Below are 18,060 nucleotides of genomic sequence, written 5' to 3'. Positions count from 1 at the left end.
GCGCCGGCTCTGATGGTGAAGAAACTGCGCGTGCGTGCTTGAGTGAGAGTGTGTTTGTGAGTATGTGAATGTGTGTGCGAGTGTGTGCATGGTTAGTATGTGTGTGAGTGTGTTGTGTGTCTGTTTGTGAGTATGTGAGTGTGTGTGAGTTTGCAGGCTGTACGGGTGGGTTTGCATGTGGAATCCAGGCCGTTGGGATAGGGGCTTCCTTCGCAGAATAGCAGAGCAGAACTGCGATCAGAAGTGTCTTCCTGAGCGCCTCCACAGCTGACAGGGCCGGGGTATTTACCCAAGTCTGCCCCCACCCCCACCTGCACCCCCCTCAGCCCATTAGAGAGCTTCTAGTGCGGCGAATGTGCTCTGTAGGCAGGCTCCCGCGCGGCCCTGCCGCTGCACTAATGCAGGCTGGGTCCCCGGAGAGAGCGAGGGGGAGGGGGCCAGCGCTGGCAGTGCATTAGTGACATTACAGCAGCGGCAGGCTTGCTGCAGTGGGCTCGCTCCGGGATCTCCAGCGCTCGATTTCCTCTTTCATATCGCATCAGGAAGCACTTCATTCGCAAGACTCCCCCCTCCGAAATGGCTACTCCTGCACTGCGTCTGATTGATGGCGATCGGGCGAGGCCTTGAGCCCCTGTCTTCAAGTTAGGGTTTATTCAGATCTCTTACCCAGCTGTCTGGGTTCCTGTCTTACTGGGGGAGGGGATGCTTGATGGGATGTTCTGCTAAAACATTGGGATTAGCTTTTGAATTTCAGAGTTTGAGAGCTGGGTTCTCTGTCATTGATGAAGCACATGCGGTGCTCAGGGTAACAGAACATTCCATTCCGCTGTCTGCCCCTGCCTGCTGAGCTCCACAGGGATCTGCCTGCCGGAGTCTCCCTGCTCCCACATTCCTAAAGTACAGATAAGAGCACCAGAATGCAGCTTTTTTTAGGCATGCTCTATCATCTTGTGTCCTTTATAAGTTCACTTTTATTTCTGAAATCTCCCGTTGGAGAAGGTACTATCTCAGATCAGAACACAGCTCTCTTCCCACTTGCAGCCTAATTGAAGGGATTTGTAGTTGGTTACACTCCTACCCACACCTTTTCAATCTCAAAAACAGGCTTTGTGCCTGAAACAGCCTGTCATTTGCACACTGCTCCTGCTCCTATCAAACATGAGCTTTGACAAGTCTGCGCAGAGCTGGGGTCTGAACCTCAGGCGAGGGCTGCGTCTGCGACTGCGCAGAGCAGCTGCAGGCTGGCCCCTCCCTTGTCCTGCTCCTTCCACTCCAGGCCTCAGGAGCATTGGGCTGCTTGTCGTTTGGCATTGCTGTGTGTCTCCAGAGGGTCGTTCTTCTCTGCATGGGCAGCCTTCATGCCTGAGGAGGTGGCAGTACTATCTTGTGGTGCCCACGCCTCTGTGGAAACTTAAAATTCAAAGACACCACTTTGAAGAAGGAAAGTAGTTAAAGTGTCTTAATTGCAACATGTCCAGTCGTTTTGAACAATTCCACTCTGTGTTTCTTCCAGATCAACCAAAGATAATGAGACATTGGAGAGCCATCCTCTACAGGCTACAGCCTCTCATGCTGTTTGTATTGCTGAAGCAGAAATCAACATTTCAGCCAGACTAATTAGTTAATGTTTTAACTTCACACATCTGTCTGTGCAGATTCACTCTGATTGAGTCAGTGTGCTTGAAACATCTAGCATCTGGTGCTGGCTGGAGAACACCAGCTTGTGGCTGGGTAGGGGATGCTTCACCTAATCGACTAATTTCAAATGCAGCGCAGGCGGTGAAAATCAAGAGAGAAGAAGGTGTTTTACAGGCGTAGATGAATCGGATGCTGAATGGGCCAATTATCTTCCGAGAAAGCCCTGTCCCCAAAAGCAAATTCCCAAAAATGTAGTCACTTGTATGACAAGTTGGTAAAATGATCCTTTGCTGTAAAAAGTCATTTTGTCAGGTTGATTGCTAATTGTGAAGTGTACAAGATGCATCACCCCAAAATTCTTCAGATCCAAAATCGAGCCTGCTTAGTGAGCAACTGGTCATGAACATGCCAGGAGAGTTGAAATAATTTGAATAATCTGACAAATTCTCCTAAATGAGACAGAGCTGTGAAAGTTTGACACTGAAGGACAGCAAAAGGTCAGAGCTCTGCAGAACAGTGCACTACCGATGCTTTTGCCAGAAGAGTGTTCCCATTTCTTGGTCAGCGTGCCCAGAGCATGTTGACTGTTACTGCTGTGTTAAATGACTAATAACCAGCCGTGGGCACTGATAAAAGCAGCACGAAGGAGGACTCCAGCCGGACAAGTCTTTATGAAGGCAGAGTAATTTTGTCAGTGAAACTTTGCTGCCGGAGAAAAGAAATTGAGTTGATCTGGCTGGACACAGATCTGAGGTGCTGGAAGCCACTTGTCAGCGCTGGTTGTACCCCCTGTGGGGCTGCAGTGAACAATGGGGTCTCTTCTCCTCAGTTTCCAGTTTCCAGTGAGTGGCAGGACTCTGCTCCATGATTTTGTGACAGAGGAGGCGTAATAATCTCTCACTAATTACACAAAACCCTGCAAGCTCAAAGATGAACTTGCAGGAGTGAAGTATGAATAAACCGTGCCTGGATTGGCCTTCTTAATGCACAGCTTTATCGATCTGCAGGTGCTCGCCTTGCCTGACCTAGATCACCTTCTGGATATTAATGTGTTTTTGTATTTTTGTCTGTGAGTTGTTCTTGAATGGCTGTAAGACATCCAGTTCTGCGTTTTTGTGGGGCTGCTGGTAAATTAGGACTTTCCCACAGGAAATTACAGATGTGCATCGCGCTCAGCCCACATCAGGCTGCAGCTGGAAGCTGAACCCTTTCCCACATGGCGGTGTGAGCAAAGCAGTTGTTTTCCTGCTGCACAGTGATTCTCACAGCCTTTTTATTATTGTTGAAGAGGAGTGACTCCATGAGCTGTCTGCGCAGGTCTCTACTTGGCGAACATAAAAAAAATACAAAAACCTGACGAGGCTGTGCTCTGCGGTTCCTGGCATACCCCCCAAACTAGAAGTCCAGGTTTTTATCCAAGCAGGAACTGGAGATGATGTTTCAAATCTGCAGCTTGTCTGCGCACTGCGTTCCCTCCAGGCGCGCTGGCGTTTCTGTGCTGGCTCGGCGTGAAGGTGGAGGGGGGTCGGGAGGGCAGCTGTGGGGGGCGTGTTCCCACAGGCCCGCAGCTCTCCGCTGGGGCAGCGCCGGGCGTGATGGAGCGTCTCCAGATGATCTCATTGGGGTCAGCGTGCTGACTCAGAGCAGAGCAGCCCGTCTCTCCCGGAGGGGTCCGAGCTCATTAAGGGCCGCTCCTTGTGAGTGAGTGTAAAGGCCCTGAGCAGCTCCAGGTGCTGAAGGATGAAGAGGTACTTTCCTGCCTTCTTTTGCCTCCCCCCAGTCCTAACTCAGCGCCCAGGGTCGTTCCTGAGTGGCTGACAACATTATGTCATCCACGCCTGAAGTCGATCAACTCTCAAGTGGGTTGTCAGATAGTTACAGAATGAACTGCACAGGTTTAATGGCTGCTCCCCTCCTTCTCCTGGTTTGGTGTGGTCCTTTTTCAACCAGAAGTGAAGCATGGAATGCCGGACCTGGTTCCAGCTGCTTGAGGCCTGAGGAATGTGCAGCTTCAGTTGTGGAGGAATCTCCCTTCCTTCTCTGCTCAGCACAAGCTGCCCGTGTGTCCTGCTGGGGCTGAGTGGGGAATTGTGTGCAAGGAGTCTTTTCTTAGATGCAGCGTAGCGGCTGGAGTCTGGAGCAGCCTGCGCCGCGCAGAGTCGGTTCCTTTGATGCGGCCTTGGTCTAGTTGGAAGCCTGCCTGGGTGTGCGTTTCAGCTTCAGCGCCGGCTCTGTGAGGCTGTTAAAATAAGCTGCTCAGAGATGAAGGGAGGCTGTGAAAATGGCATCATTTGAGCTGCTGCTCATCCTTCAGAGGATTGTCTGGTTGGGGTTGTTTTCTTGTATGGGATTAATGTAGCTTAATGTAGCTGGTCAAGTGTCACCTACTGTCTCAGTTATAAATGTAGCAGTAAACGCTTCATCAGAAAGTGTAGCAGCTCAGGACTCGGTACAGTAGTTAAAGGTGGGTCTCATTCGCATGCTGGAACTAGCTCAGTATCTATGAATAGCCTCTGGCAACAGTTCAGTCTCCAGTTTCATCTCTGAGGAACTCGACTGAACTGCCCCATGAATAAACCTGCTCACTTCAAATTTTCTGTCCGGGAGGGAGGTCCGCTGCTGTCCTGACTGTCTGTGACCCGTCTGGAATTCTGTCTGCGTTCTTTCTGTAGGAGATATCCGCCAAGTGTGAGCTTACAGCAGCCCTGTCCTCGACACTCATAAACATATCCGGTGTGTCTGGTCATTTGTGGGTGTTGACCTCCGACAGCCCCAGGAAAGGTTGGGTACACCCTCTAGTGTTATTTGGCCAAGCATGAAAACAGAGAAGAGACAGTTTTGCTTAATTCCTCAGGAATTGTATACAACCGAACAGAAGAGGTAGTTTACTTTGGACAACAAAAGAGTTGTTGTCTCCAACACACGTCCTCCTGCTCTCCACATCACTGTGGATTGTGAAGCATTGGCATTGTCTCTTCCAGGAACCCTGGACCACCTGTCCTGCATCTCTTTACTTGCAGTCAATTCTCAGCTCCTGTGTTCTGGCTGTTTGGTTTAGAACAGCAGTATTTTGACCTGACAGGAGAGAGTGAAACTGTAAAAGTGGTAATATTGGAGCTTAATGGCACACAGTCCATCTGCTCTTCAGGGGGGCTGGGGGGGGGGGGCCTTTAATGAATTACAAATGCTGGCTGCCAGTGGTCTATTATGACTGGTTACGAGGAACGAGTTGTAGTACAGTGGCCATCCAGGAAACAGGCTGTGCAGTTTGATACTTGATGAAGCTTCACATCTGTGTTGTCTCCTTTAGGCTTGTGCAAAACACAAAGTGATGTTTTCTGTGGGAACTGAGTTGTAAGTTTGAGCTGAGGATAATTGTAAGTTGGGAAACATGCATGGAGCATTTGACAGCTAAAGATACATTCTCCATTAGTTTGTGCTATCTGGCAGCAGCAGGTCTGACTGGAACCTCTGTCATCACTGTAATGCTGGTATCGGTTTCAAGACTGCTACAGGAGTGCCACTCAGCTGCAGACTGCACTTACTTACCACTGCTCCTCTCCTTTCTCTCCTCAGGGGCAGATCCAAGCTCACCAACACTGACACCCCCTAGGCTGCTTCCAGTGCTGCAAGAAGACGCTGTCGTGGAGAAGCAATGGGCCACACTAGAGCACTTGCCTGCCTGCACTCCTAGTCCCAGCGGCCTCTTCCCGTTTCCCCCTTATCCTGCCCACCCTCCCTCCTTCCCTCTTTCCCCTTTTCTGTCCCTCTCACCCAGCCTTCCGTGGGACAATAAAATAAACCCCCTGTAATAGAATCACAAAGCTAGCTGTGAAACGGAGGAGGTTAAAACATTTGCGAGGATTAAAAAGTTGCATGGAAGCGCAACACGGCCTCCTCTTTAGAGCATTTGGGCAAGGCAGGATGAGCGACAGAGCGCGATGATGATGGCAAAAAAGCAAGATGTCCGGACGCCCACGTACAACTTGGTTGTGGTGGGGCTGTCCGGGACGGAGAAAGAGAAAGGGCAGTGCGGTGTGGGCAAGTCCTGCCTCTGCAACCGCTTTGTCCGTCCCAGCGCCGATGATTTCTACCTGGACCACACCTCCGTGCTGAGCACCAGTGACTTCGGGGGAAGGGTGGTCAACAATGACCACTTCCTGTTTTGGGGGGAAGTGGGTCGACAGATGGAGGAGGGCCCCGAGTGCCGGATGCATGTGGTGGAGCAGACGGAGTTCATTGATGACCAGACCTTTCAGCCCCACCGCAGCACTGCCCTGCAGCCCTACATCAAGAGGGCTGCGGCCACCAAACTGGCCTCGGCAGAGAAGCTGATGTATTTCTGTACGGACCAGTTGGGCCTGGAACAGGACTTTGAGCAGAAGCAGATGCCTGAGGGCAAGCTGCAAGTGGACGGCTTCCTCCTGTGTGTGGATGTGAGTCGGGGGATGAACCGCAATTTTGACGACCAGATGAAGTTCGTCACCAACCTCTACAACCAGCTGGCCAAGACCAAGAAGCCAGTGGTGCTGGTGCTCACCAAGTGCGATGAGGGTGTGGAGCGCTACATCAAGGATGCGCACACCTTTGCCTTGGCCAAGAAGAATCTCCAGGTAGTGGAGACCTCAGCTCGCTCCAATGTCAATGTGGATCTGGCTTTTCTCACGCTGGTGCAGCTCATCGACAAGAGCCGAGGCAAGCCCAAGATCATCCCCTACTTCGAGGCACTGAAGCAGCAGAGCCAGCAAATTGCCTCGGCGAAGGACCGCTATGAGTGGCTGGTGAGCCGTATCGTGAAAAACCACAATGAGACGTGGCCCAACATCAGCCGAAGGATGCAGAACTCTACAGAGTACAAGGACTACGTCTACTTGGAAGGCACGATGAAGGCCAAGAAGCTCTTTCAGCAGCACATACACAGGCTCAAGCAGGAGCACATTGAGAGGCGGCGAAAGATGTACCTGAGCACCCTCCCCCAGGCCCTCAATACCCTGGTCCCTGAGCTGGACGACATTGACCACCTCAGCTGGCCCGGGGTTCAGCAGCAGCTGAGGACAAAGAGGGACTTCTCCACTTGGTTTGTTGTGCTAGAAGAGACACCCTGGGAGGAAACGTCACACATCGACAACATGGAGGACGAGCGAATCCCCCTGGATCTTCTGGACACCCCAGCCGCTGAGCAGATCTACGAAAACCACTTGGAGCACCTGAGAAATGAGCGCAAACGGGCAGAGATGCGGCGACTCTTCAAAGGGAGTCTGAACACATCCCCATTCATCACAGCTGGCAAGCCCTGGGAGGAGGCCCGCAGCTTCATCATGAACGAGGAGTTCTACCAGTGGCTGGAGGAGCCAGAGTACCTGGATATCTACAGCCGGCACCAGAAGGAGATCATTGAGAAAGCCAAGGAGGACTTCCAGGAGCTGCTGCTGGAGTATTCAGAGCTCTTCTATGAACTGGAAGTAGATGCCAAGCCTAGCAAAGAGAAGATGGGAGCAATCCAGGAAGTTCTTGGTGAGGAGCAGCGATTCAAGGCTCTACAAAAGCTCCAGGCAGAGAGGGATGCTTTGGTCCTCAAGCATATTCACTTTGTTTATCACCCCACCAAGGAGACCTGCCCCAGTGGCACGCAGTGCGTGGACAGCAAAATCGAGCAGCTCCTGGCTTCCCGGTTTCCCACCCGCTACCCTTTCTTTGATAGCGGGAACCAAAAATCCCACTTTGGTGGGGACAGCAAAGTGGACAAAATCAATTTGGTCATCCTGGGCAAGGATGGACTGGCCCGGGAGCTGGCCAATGAAATCAGGGGCCTGTGCACCAATGATGACCGGTACGTGCTCGACGGCAAGATGTACGAGCTCTCACTGAGGCCCATTGAGGGCAACGTGCGCTTGCCCGTCAACTCCTTCCACACGGCAACCTTCAAGCCACACGGCTGCCTCTGTCTTTACAACTCTAAGGAGTCCCTCTCCTATGTCATGGAGAGTATTGAGAAGGTCCGTGAGTCCACCCTAGGCAGGAAGGATAACCACTTAGCTCACCTGCCAATGACACTAATCCTAATCACCAAGAGAGGGGTTGGCTCGGTGGGCGACATCGGGGGGGAGACCACTCACAGCTTGATTGCCCAGGGTCAGCAAGTGGCCAGCAAGCTACAGTGTGGGTTTTTAGAACCAGCTGCCCCGGGCATGGGCTATGGGCGGAGTGTCAATGAGAAGCAGATCAATCAGGTCTTGAAAGGCCTGCTGGACTCGAAAAGGAACATGAACCTGGGTAGCAGCTCTCCGCCCCTCCACCCGCCACCGAGCGCCAGAGACTCTCACCACCAACAGAACCCAGAAGCTGACATGCGCATAGTGATGTGTGTGATGTGTGGAGACTCGTACGACGTGGAGCAACTCCTGTCCCCCTTTCTGCAGCCCCAGCATTGTCGGCCTTCCTCCTTACCAGGCAGTGGGACCTCAGTCCTCCTGGAGCTCTCTGTGGGGTGCCAGCGGCAGAGCATCGAGCTCCTCATCCTCTCCTACCACTCCTCCTTCAGCTTGCGCAAGAGCCGGCTGGTGCATGGCTACATCACAGTCTACTCCGCGAAGCGCAAGGCGTCCCTAGAAACACTCTGTGCTTTCCTCTGCGAGGTGCAGGACATCATTCCCGTCCAGCTGCTCGCCGTGGAAGACGAGCTGAGCGACCACGAAATTGCCAGGGACCAGCTGGCCCAGGGGGAGGAGTTGGCCCACGAGATTGAGGGGCGCTTTACGAGCGTTGCATGTGGAGCCGGCGGTGGACAGCACACGATAGACTTGTTCCAATCCTTCTTCAAAGAGGTGGTGGAAAAGAAGACCATTGTGGAAGCCACCCACATGTACGACAACGTGGCCGAGGCCTGCAGCACCAATGAGAGCATGCACTCGCCCCGGGCTGGCTCGCCTAGCCCCATTACAACCCTGCTGGACTCTGAGGATGATGTGGAGCCCTCCCCGCCCTACACCACACTGCGCGAGGACAGCACCCTGTCCTCCTCCCATAGTGGGTCCAAACTGCCCGATACAGAGGCCAGTGATACCTTCTCCGTCATCTCCGAGATCAGCGCCTTCGAGAGCAAGCTCAACAACAAGGTGCCCCCTCAGGTCCGGCCTAAGCCCACCGTCAGCTTCGACTTCCGCAAGGTCAGCCTCACCTCCTACATGGACCCCGGTGCCAACCGCCGCTCGCTGCCTTCCGCCGTGACCTGGACGCCGGGCGGAGACGGGGGCTATGACCCCAATGACTACGCGGAGCCCATTGACGCAGTAGCCAAACCTCGGCCCACTGACGAGGAGAATATCTATTCCGTGCCCCATGACAGCACACAAGGCAAGATCATCACCATCCGGAATGCCAACAAGGCGCACTCCAACGGAGGGGGCAACGGCTCGGACAGCGAGGCCGACAGTAGCTCCCTGGAGCGCCGGCGCAAGCTCTCGTCCGTGAGCATCAAGCCCCGCTTGTACCGCGACCGCTCCAAGCGGCTGGGCAAGTTCAGCAGCTTCCGCACCAGTTTCTCCATCGGCAGCGACGACGAGCTGGGCGGCCCGCCCAAGTTGAAGTCGGAGGATGACGGTGGCGTCCTCAAGGGCGACAACTCCATCATTGAGATAGAGGGCGAGGATCCCAAGAGGAGGAACATCTTAAGGAGCCTTCGCAGACCTGGCAAGGTAACGTCAAGCATCTTCAGTAGAGCCCTTGTACATTGTGTAAGGTGGGAGCGAGGCTGTGGGTGGATGTGGTTGGTGTCACAAGTGTCAAAGAGAGGCAGTCGGGTCCAGCTGGGTTCTTTGGGATACTCCAGAACAGACTTGGCATCCCCTCTACAACTTGTTTCCATAATTTTAATTAAATCTGGGATTGGGATGTAAACAGTTTTTGTCACAAATGGGCAGGTCTTGATTGGCTGCGAGCTCTGCTCTCATACAGAAGCCATGTTTTAGTTGAGATTTTCAGATCATGACTTGTGTTCTAGTGAAGGTCCTAAGATGCCCTTTTCTGACACCCTTGTTCAAGTAATCAGGCTCCCGCTGATTAGCCTTCCTGAATCCTCTCATCTAGATTAGTTAAAAGTGAGTCATTCCCGTAAGTGGGTGTAAGTTCTCTGGGATCCTCTGGGCTAACAACATCTCATGTGAGGAATCATTTTAATTCTCTGCATGCTGTGTGGAGACGGTGCATGACAAGATATGCATCCACTAGCTGCTCGGTTCTTGGGCATGTTGAACAGGGGTTTGTGGCGCAGGGTGCAAGTCCAGCAGAGAAGGGGAGTGTGAGGTGCTGTGATAAGGGGGTTCTTGCGTGCTCGGGGCAAGAATCACAAGTTCCTGTGCCCCTTAACACCTGTGCCCCTGATCTACACTCTGTTGATAAAAGGCTGCCACATGTTTTCATTTGGTTTCAATCAGGAGTTGTGATTGAGCGTTTGAGATTGTGGATCAAAAACAGAGAAAAGTTTAGAGAAAATAAGTGCATCCTCAGATTTTTCATTGGGACCAATTTGTTTTTAAAACTGGGACGTCTAGCATTTCCCCAGTTAATCTTTCATTCAGGGGTGGTGCAAAGTATATTTCTCAAGCACCTCCTTTCCTCTGTCTTGTGGTTTCATTCCAGGCAGACATTAGTATTCTTTGAACTCCCCAGTGTTCTCTCTGTGCGAGCTTCGGCTGTCTGAAGACGTGGGCCTCTCTGAACGAACCTGCACTGCAGGCCTGTGTTGTGGGAGGCCTGCAGGAGACACAACGGGCTTAATAAGACTTTGCTGGATCAGACTGATAGCCCCTGCAATCCAGCAGCCTCCTCGTTGCAAAGTGTTGAGCCGTGAAATCAGAGCTTGTGTTTTCCACGGGAGGTTTGCGAATGAGACAGGCGCCCATTCAGCACGGCGGCGGGTCTGAGCCACAGCTGTGTCCAAGAGGGTTGGAAACACACCTCTGACTCCTAGCGGCTCTTTTCTGGGGAAAGGCTGGAGCGATCGGGCAGAGCACAGCTTCCCTCTCCGCCTCTTCCCACCTTCGAAAGCCTTTTCGAACTTTTTATCCCTCAGAGCACGTCCTGTAGTTTTGTGTTTTAGAGAACAGATTTCTGGGAACCATGGCTCTTTGGGTTCAGTTTTTAGATTGCTTTTATGCCAACTGCCTCACAGCAGATTCAGAGCCTAATGAGTTTTCTCAATTAAAGCATCAGAGAAAGTTATTAGCAGCAGTTTAGTTGAGTTCTTGTCGCTCTGGAGCTGAATAAAGCCTTTTGTTCCGAACAAATCCATTTTGTGCCACTGCCAAGACTTTTTACCCTGCAGCCTTTAGACTTGATTTATTCATGTATTTCTGTCAGTTTAACACATCTCAGCAAGCGGAGCCCCAGGAGCCTGGCCCCTAGTCTCCACTGCGGTCGGTGTGCCAGAGTGGTTGTGGGCGGAATGATGCCTCTAGATGTACGAAAGGCTGCAGGTGAACTTGGCAAAAGGAGGGGGGATGAGCCCTGGTGTGCCAGGAAGAGATGGGCATGTAGACATGTAAGCTTTTGAAGTTTGCACCTCACACTGAAAGTCACCGACTGTACAGGGGAAAGAGCCCAGACCTGCTGCTGAACACTGCAGCCTCCTCAGTGACCAGACACCTGGCCTGTCCAGCCCATTGGAGTGAAGTAAAGGGAATGAACTTTATATAGTGCCTTTAAAAGCTGTCATCCGGTCATCCCAGAGCACTTGCAGTGCAGGTTAAACATTTTCTCTCAGTGTACTCAGCAAAAGGGCCTCAGGAGATTAAACCAGGCTGGCGCAAAAATGGCAAAACCTCATGTTTCTCATTCTCTTTGTTGCAGAAAACGAGGCCCAAGCCACGACACTCCATCTCCAAGCCGCTGGAAAGTAACTATTTTGGAGTGCCACTGGTCACCGTGGTCTCCCCCGAGCGCCCCATACCCATCTTCATCGACAAGTGCATCAGATACATCGAGGCCACAGGTGGGTGCAGCACACCTCCAGAGCACTGGTGGGGGACTGTGAACTTGTGCAAGTGTGACAATGAGTGTGAGTGCACACAGATCATCAAGGTAAGGAGCTCAGCCGGTCTGTCTGCAGTCCGGGTGCTGAACAGAAGTATAGGTGCTCTGGAACAGCCTGGCCAACTTGTCAGCAGGTCAGCTGATCTCAGTAGATTGATTTTCGACAGGAAATCAAGAATCAGAAGAGATTGTACCCAAACACTCTAGGGTCATATGAGTTTAGCAAGGATGAGAAATAAAAGCCTAGCATTCTCTCGGTGTTCATAATAACACCGTCCTGCAGGATCTCTGTGGCTGCTGCTGTGTTCCCTCGGAAGATTAGCAGGGCTGTTCCCTCTGTAAGCAGCGGGCTGCCACATGAAAGTCTTCCTCATGCCCCTTCTGGAAAACATTGGGCAAACTGTGAGGTCAGCGATCTGCTCTTCGTGCGTCTGTCCTCCTCCTGTTTCCTTGTCATGGGAGTCATGCACATCTGAATGACTCTTTTGGAGTTGCGCTGCTCCGTGGTTTAGAATCCAAGGAGACCGTGTGTGTGTGTGGGGGGTGTTGTGTCAAGTCTGTCCTGGCCACACTGGACACTGCAGCCACAGCGCTGGTGCTGCTGGTGGCCGCTGAGTTCCGCGTCTAGGACACCAGAGCTCCAGACTGTTAGAGTCTGTTCATTGATGTGCTGGAGACTGAAGGAGTGTCAGATGTGAACTGATTGTCGTGAGTGATGAGCCTTGGGACGTGCGTGCACTGGTCTGCTGGGGTGCTGGACGTGCCCGTCTGCCCTGTTCTGGTTGAGCACTGCTGAAAGCTCTCTGCAGGGGTACAACACCCCCCAGCTCTTTACAGTGTGCCCAGGTGGCCCAGGCGAATGTGCACTGAGCTCTTGTGCACCCTGGCGCGCACACTGCCTGGTGACAGTGCCAGGCTGCTGGACATGGCTGATGGAACTTATTCGATAAGCAAACGCAAACTGATATAGCAAGATTAGTGATGTCACAAGATGCAGTGATGGCTCTGGATTTCTATTTGGAGGGTCATGGGTTTAAATCCCGGATGGGGACACAGATGTTGTATCCTTGAGCAAATTACTGTACCCTCTTTACTCCATCATCCCCAGCTGTGTGAATGGACACTGGAATGTGTCTGTAAACTGGGTAATTATAGCTTCTAGAAGTTGCTTTGGCTAAACGTCAGGGGGATTATTATGAATAATGAAAAAGGAATGCAATAATAACAATTACTCAAATGCAACTTGAAAACAACTGCGAGAACTTTACTGGGATTGTTCTTTTAATTGCATTTTTGAGCAATACAGAGTTCCCAAATTAGTTCTGTATTAAAGTTTAGTGTTTGGTGTTGTGCTGTGTCTTTCAACATTGGATCAAGTAAAGTCCATCCCGTGCTAAAAAAAAAGAATGTTTCTGTGTCAGACACCTGAAGACGGTTTCTCTCTCAGTGTGGAATTAACCTCTACTAGTTCCTCTGCGACCAGCGCACGCTGATGCCACTCAGGCGGGAGAGGGGCAGGCGGGAGAGGCGGGGCCTCTGCAGGGGCAGGCGGGGGAGGCAGGGCCTCTGCAGGGGCAGGTGGGGGAGGCGGGGCCTCTGAAGAGGGAGGCAGGGGAGGCAGGGCCTCTGCAGGGGCAGGGGGGGGAGGCAGGGCCTCTGAAGAGGGAGGCAGGGGAGGCAGGGCCTCTGCAGGGGCAGGGGGGGGAGGCAGGGCCTCTGAAGAGGGAGGCAGGGGAGGCAGGGCCTCTGCAGGGGCAGGCGGGTGGCAGTGTATCAGCAGCTCTCCTGTTTTGCCAGGAGGAGGCAGCGTTGATCTGGGTATTCCGTGGTGACTGACGTTACCTCTGATGCCTCCCGGAGTCCCCTGGCAGCCAGTGGGTGTTCCTCACCCTGTTGATTGCTGGATTCGTGTGTCGTCCATGGCCAGGGCATTCCTGGCCATTCCAGAGCAACTCAAAAACACGACAGCGAAACAGCGGATGTTTTTAATTCTGAAACGGCAGCGCTGGGGCTGTCCTCTCCGCTCTGCGCCAGCAAAGGAGGCCGGCTGGAATGGGATGGGAAGAGCTTCGGGCTCAGAGGGGCGGACTCACACACCCGGAATGGGCCCGTGGAGATGCCGAGCCGGCCCGCAAGCCCTGCCGATGAGCTCCGACTGTGACTGGAGCGCCATGGTGCTCGCTGGGCTCCCAGGCCGCAGCTGTGCTGTCCTGCCAGGAAGCTGCTCCGGGTGATTTTCCGCCTGGCAGCTCCCTCATTGAGATCGATATCTGGAGGAGGAAATTGCGGCTCGGCTGATCTTTTCGCTTGGAAGGAACACAGAGCTTTTCTGAAACAGCCAGCAGGGAGATCTGCAGATTAACCGCAGCAAAGCTCCGCGCGGCTCCACAGAGGCCGAGGCCAGGTCCCGCTCTGCTCCGCTATGTGAGAGGCCCGGGACGAGCAGCGCCCAGGTGCCCCTGCAGCTCACACACACACAGGAGCTTATTAGGATCAGCTCGTGAAGCAGAAATAGACAAACTCTTTCAAACTGTTAAGGAGCACAAAGTAAAACAGCTGGGAAAACTGTGCCATTAAGAGTTCTTCATTAATGCCCATGTGTACAAGATCTCACATGCATATACAGGACACATACACTTACATCTCCTTCATCAGCTGTTGTCATCAGTTTAATCACAATCACAGGTGGAGGTGTCCCTGAAAACACCTCGGCTTCTGCAGGATTTATCCCAAAGCCTATACGTGCTCTGACATTTGAGTACATCCTGTTGGTATATGTATACATGTACATAATATGTTTGAGTGTGTTGTACATGCAGAGACCACGCATGAAGTGGAACAGGCAGAAACAGCTCAGTGTCTAAGCCTTGGGTGTCTTGGGTATCAATGCTGGTGCATTGTTAACACTGCAGGCCTTTTCCAGTACACTTATGTATGTGCATGTACCTGAAATGTTTGAAAAACTGTCTGCCGTGCGTAGGGAAATGCCCCTTGATGTAATGAAAACAGGTTGCAGAAGCAGCAGACTGCTGTGGCAAAGGCAGCCTCGCAGGTCTGGGCTGGGCTCACAGGGGTGGGTTGTACTCTGAAGGGGAGAGTATTTCTTATACAAGAGAGTTAGGAGCTAATGTATGAAAGCTGAAAGAGTAGAACGATCCTGAAATCACCTTGAAAATGTATCCCTGTTCATCTCTTCATCTGCTATTGGGATCACAGAGCTGTGCTTTGTGACTGCTGTTTTAATGTGTGCAAAGCCCCTGCTTGATTCCGTACTTTAATTTGGGATCATGGTTGACTGGGATGTGACTCTAGACTGTTGTGTGTTTCAAGTGTCGCGGAGTCTCTGAAAGATGCTGCTGGTTTTAACACCTAATTGTTTTTCATTCTACTTGGCACCAGCTTAGCGCCGGGGGGAGCCTGGCAGGTCTGCGTGAGCGTTCGCTGACAGGCTGCAGTCTGTCCTCTCGGGGAAGCTGCGAGATCCGTGTCGTAGCCGAGCAGGGAGGTGAAGTGAATGTGTAGTGGATTAGGGGTCGACAGAGCTTTGATTATCAGACTTTAACACGACTCACTGCAGCTTGGCTGGAAATCTGGGTACAGGGCCCCGCAGAGACATGCAGGACATGGAATCGCCCGTCTGCTGTCCAGCTGCTCAGAGGGAAAGGCTAGCTCTTGGCATGCTCTGCCCGTTTCCTTGCTCTGAATCCCTGTGCTGACCACCAGCTCACACCTCCTGTCCGCCCCTCAGGAGATTGGAATTCCGAGGGCATTCCCAGGAGAGTGCCATGGGCTGTACCCAAAATTCCTTTTATCACAAGTGGTTATTGTTGTGGCAGTTGATTTTCAAGAGTGTCAGAAGTGGCAGAGACAATTAGCCTTGTTAATTGTTCCCCCAGGTAGATACTGAAAATAGTTGCACCAGAGATGGAGAGATGTCCAGCTGACAACAGCATAAGAACCATACTAATTAGAGGTGGTTTGAGTATCCCTTCCAGCTCTTACTACATGTCTTCTACATGAAGGCAGCTCTAGCACTGACTGGATAGCTTGTTCCACACTCCCACAACCCTCTGTGTCAAGAAGTGCCTCTTATTCTCCTCATTTATTTTTCGTGCCTCCTCAGGTGCTGCTTGTACAAGTGCCTGTTGTTCTAGGCTTGAAAACCTGAACTGGCTCCGATAGCTCTGCAGTGGGAGCGCCCCTGGCGGAAGTGTGTTTGTAACGTCGCCACGCCCTCTTTCCTTCTTCCTGCATCTCCAGGGCTCCCAGGAGCCGCGGCGCTCTCCTGCTCACTGCAGTCAGCTCCACTGGCCGGCCTCGGCAGTGCATTAAAGCTTTTGGGGATAATTGATCGTCGGAGAGGAGATCAATCTGGCCTGACGTCTTCGCCAGTCTCCTCATTACCTCAGACAGCTTGTGGCCTTGCTGTATTGACGCACTCCCAGCCCTCAGCCTGTGCAGCTGGGGGCGCGTGTGTGTGTGTGTGTGTGGTGTGTGTGTGTGTGTGTGTGTGTGTGTGTGTGTGTGTGTGTGTGTGCACGTGTTGTGCAGATTGTGAGTACGTGTCTAGGTGGTGGGGATACATGGGAGAAACTAAGAGGGGCAGGAATTCAGCATCATCATGTGAGTTCTGAGGCTGCAGAGTGTCTGTGTTTATAATGTTCTGAAACCATGTAGAATCTATCGCCATATAGAAGACTGCTGGAAGCCCTGTTTCTTTAGGCTGGATTTGCCAGTTGTTCTGTTGGTTCCCCTGAGTTTTGAGGTTCTTGTGTTCTGCTTGACTCGCCTCCTTTGCAGATGTTTCTGCGTCAGTGTCCCCCCACACACTTAGCACCCAGGACCTGGTTTAAATATAAATTAAAAATGTATAACCTTAAATTTAAATCCCCGATCTGTTCCACTAACAGTGCGCTTCAGCTCTCCTCTTCCTCCTCTCCATGGTTAGACGCTCTCTGGCGGACCTGAGCTGTGCAGAAGCTGTGGGACAGACAGCACATAGGTGCTCTCTGGCCTGGAGCAGCTCCCTGCCTCTTGAACTGGGAGATGAGGAATCGTGTCTCTGTCTCTCGGTGAGCAGAGATGTTCTGTAGCCGCCACCCGTCACCTCTTCACTTTCTGTCTTCGTTGTTCCCATACCCCATGCTGGCACTGCACCCTTCTTGATGGCCTGCCACCTGTGTGCACTCCTCCAGTGTATTTGAAGGATTTCTCACACGCTGGAAAGAAGTGTCGTCTAAGCAGATGGTAAATCTGGGTGGATGCAGCGCGGTGTAGTTTAACTCCAGGTGCAGCTTGCAGACATGTGATATCTGGCTCAGGTTTGGAAAGGTTGTAGGAGAGAAGGAGCTGTCCCTTTTTTGCCCTTTTCCTGTTCCTTTACAACTCCAGAGGAATAGGTTACCCCCCCACCCCGCTATAAGATCAGGCAGAGATCGCCTGGGATGAGCCCCTTCCTCACTCAGTTCACAGGAGTTCACAGTAGTGTCTGTGGATCAGGCTTATAGGATGAAAGTGAAATCCGGTATATGTGCTGACAGTGGGGATATCAGAAAGACACGTGTTCAGGGCCAGATGTTATACAAAACATTGTCTCTCCTTTGCAGGGCTGAGCACTGAAGGCATCTACCGTGTGAGTGGGAACAAAGCCGAGATGGAGAGCATGCAGAGGCAGTTTGATCAAGGTAAGGCCAGGCTCAGCTCTGCTGGTGCTTCTCATGATGGATCCCAGGTGTGGATACTGGCTCATAATTAACTTGTACAGAACAAAAAACACACACAGTGCAATAATAAGCGTTGTAACAAACTGCAAGCTTAAACATAATTCAGTAGGTTACACAATGATGCAAAAGCACAGTGTGGGATGCATTTAATTCAACCCTAGCAAATAGGGTGCAGGATTACTGAACAATAAACATGATCTCTGCAGAACACGGCACACGGGTGAGAAGAGTTAAAAATATAGAGAGCTATACGTCTAGCAGCCTGCATTTATATATGAAATATGCATGCAGTGGTGGGTTCATTAAGCCTCCCCTGTGGAGTGGTTGATCTGTAATGGGCTGAACAGGTTGCTCTGCATTCTCATGCAGCCGTTCCAAGAGTGTGTGGACTGGGGGTTCCTTTCTGGCCTCTCGATCCGAGGAGGAGGCCTGTTAATGAGGCACGAGTCCAGGTGGATCAGTTCCTTCTAATCCACTTGAGCAGCTGCCCTGGCCGGGTCAATAAGTTCACTGCAACCAGGAGGTTACAGAATAGCACAGAAGTGCATTTCAGCTCCTCGCAATGAAGAATTTACTCTTTAACAGTCACTGTTACTCCTGGTGAGGCCCTCATCAGGGCAGCTGTTGCCACCTCCCAGTAATATTCTCTTTGAGTATTTAGGCGTAGAAC

At 52.0% G+C, this 18,060-nt stretch overlaps 1 protein-coding gene across 4 annotated transcripts in view; it reads left to right on the top strand.

Annotated features, from left to right (window-relative positions):
- arhgap35a (Rho GTPase activating protein 35a) overlaps window positions 1-18,060 on the top strand; it is a 54,867-nt gene that overhangs the window by 22,837 nt on the left and 13,970 nt on the right. For all 4 annotated transcript variants that reach the window (XM_006627624.3, XM_015340970.2, XM_069187705.1 and 1 more), the window contains exons 2-4: window positions 5,215-9,332; window positions 11,485-11,626; window positions 17,274-17,351. In XM_006627624.3, the coding sequence (XP_006627687.1) occupies window positions 5,580-9,332; window positions 11,485-11,626; window positions 17,274-17,351 (3,973 nt within the window). In that variant the 5' untranslated portion in view covers window positions 5,215-5,579. The remainder of the gene's footprint in view (window positions 1-5,214; window positions 9,333-11,484; window positions 11,627-17,273; window positions 17,352-18,060) is intronic.

Source organism: Lepisosteus oculatus, chromosome 3 (genome assembly GCF_040954835.1).
Source record: "Lepisosteus oculatus isolate fLepOcu1 chromosome 3, fLepOcu1.hap2, whole genome shotgun sequence".
NCBI lineage: Eukaryota > Metazoa > Chordata > Actinopteri > Semionotiformes > Lepisosteidae > Lepisosteus > Lepisosteus oculatus.
The sequence above is the reverse complement of the archived record's forward strand: the minus strand, read 5'-3'. Positions and strand labels throughout refer to the sequence as shown.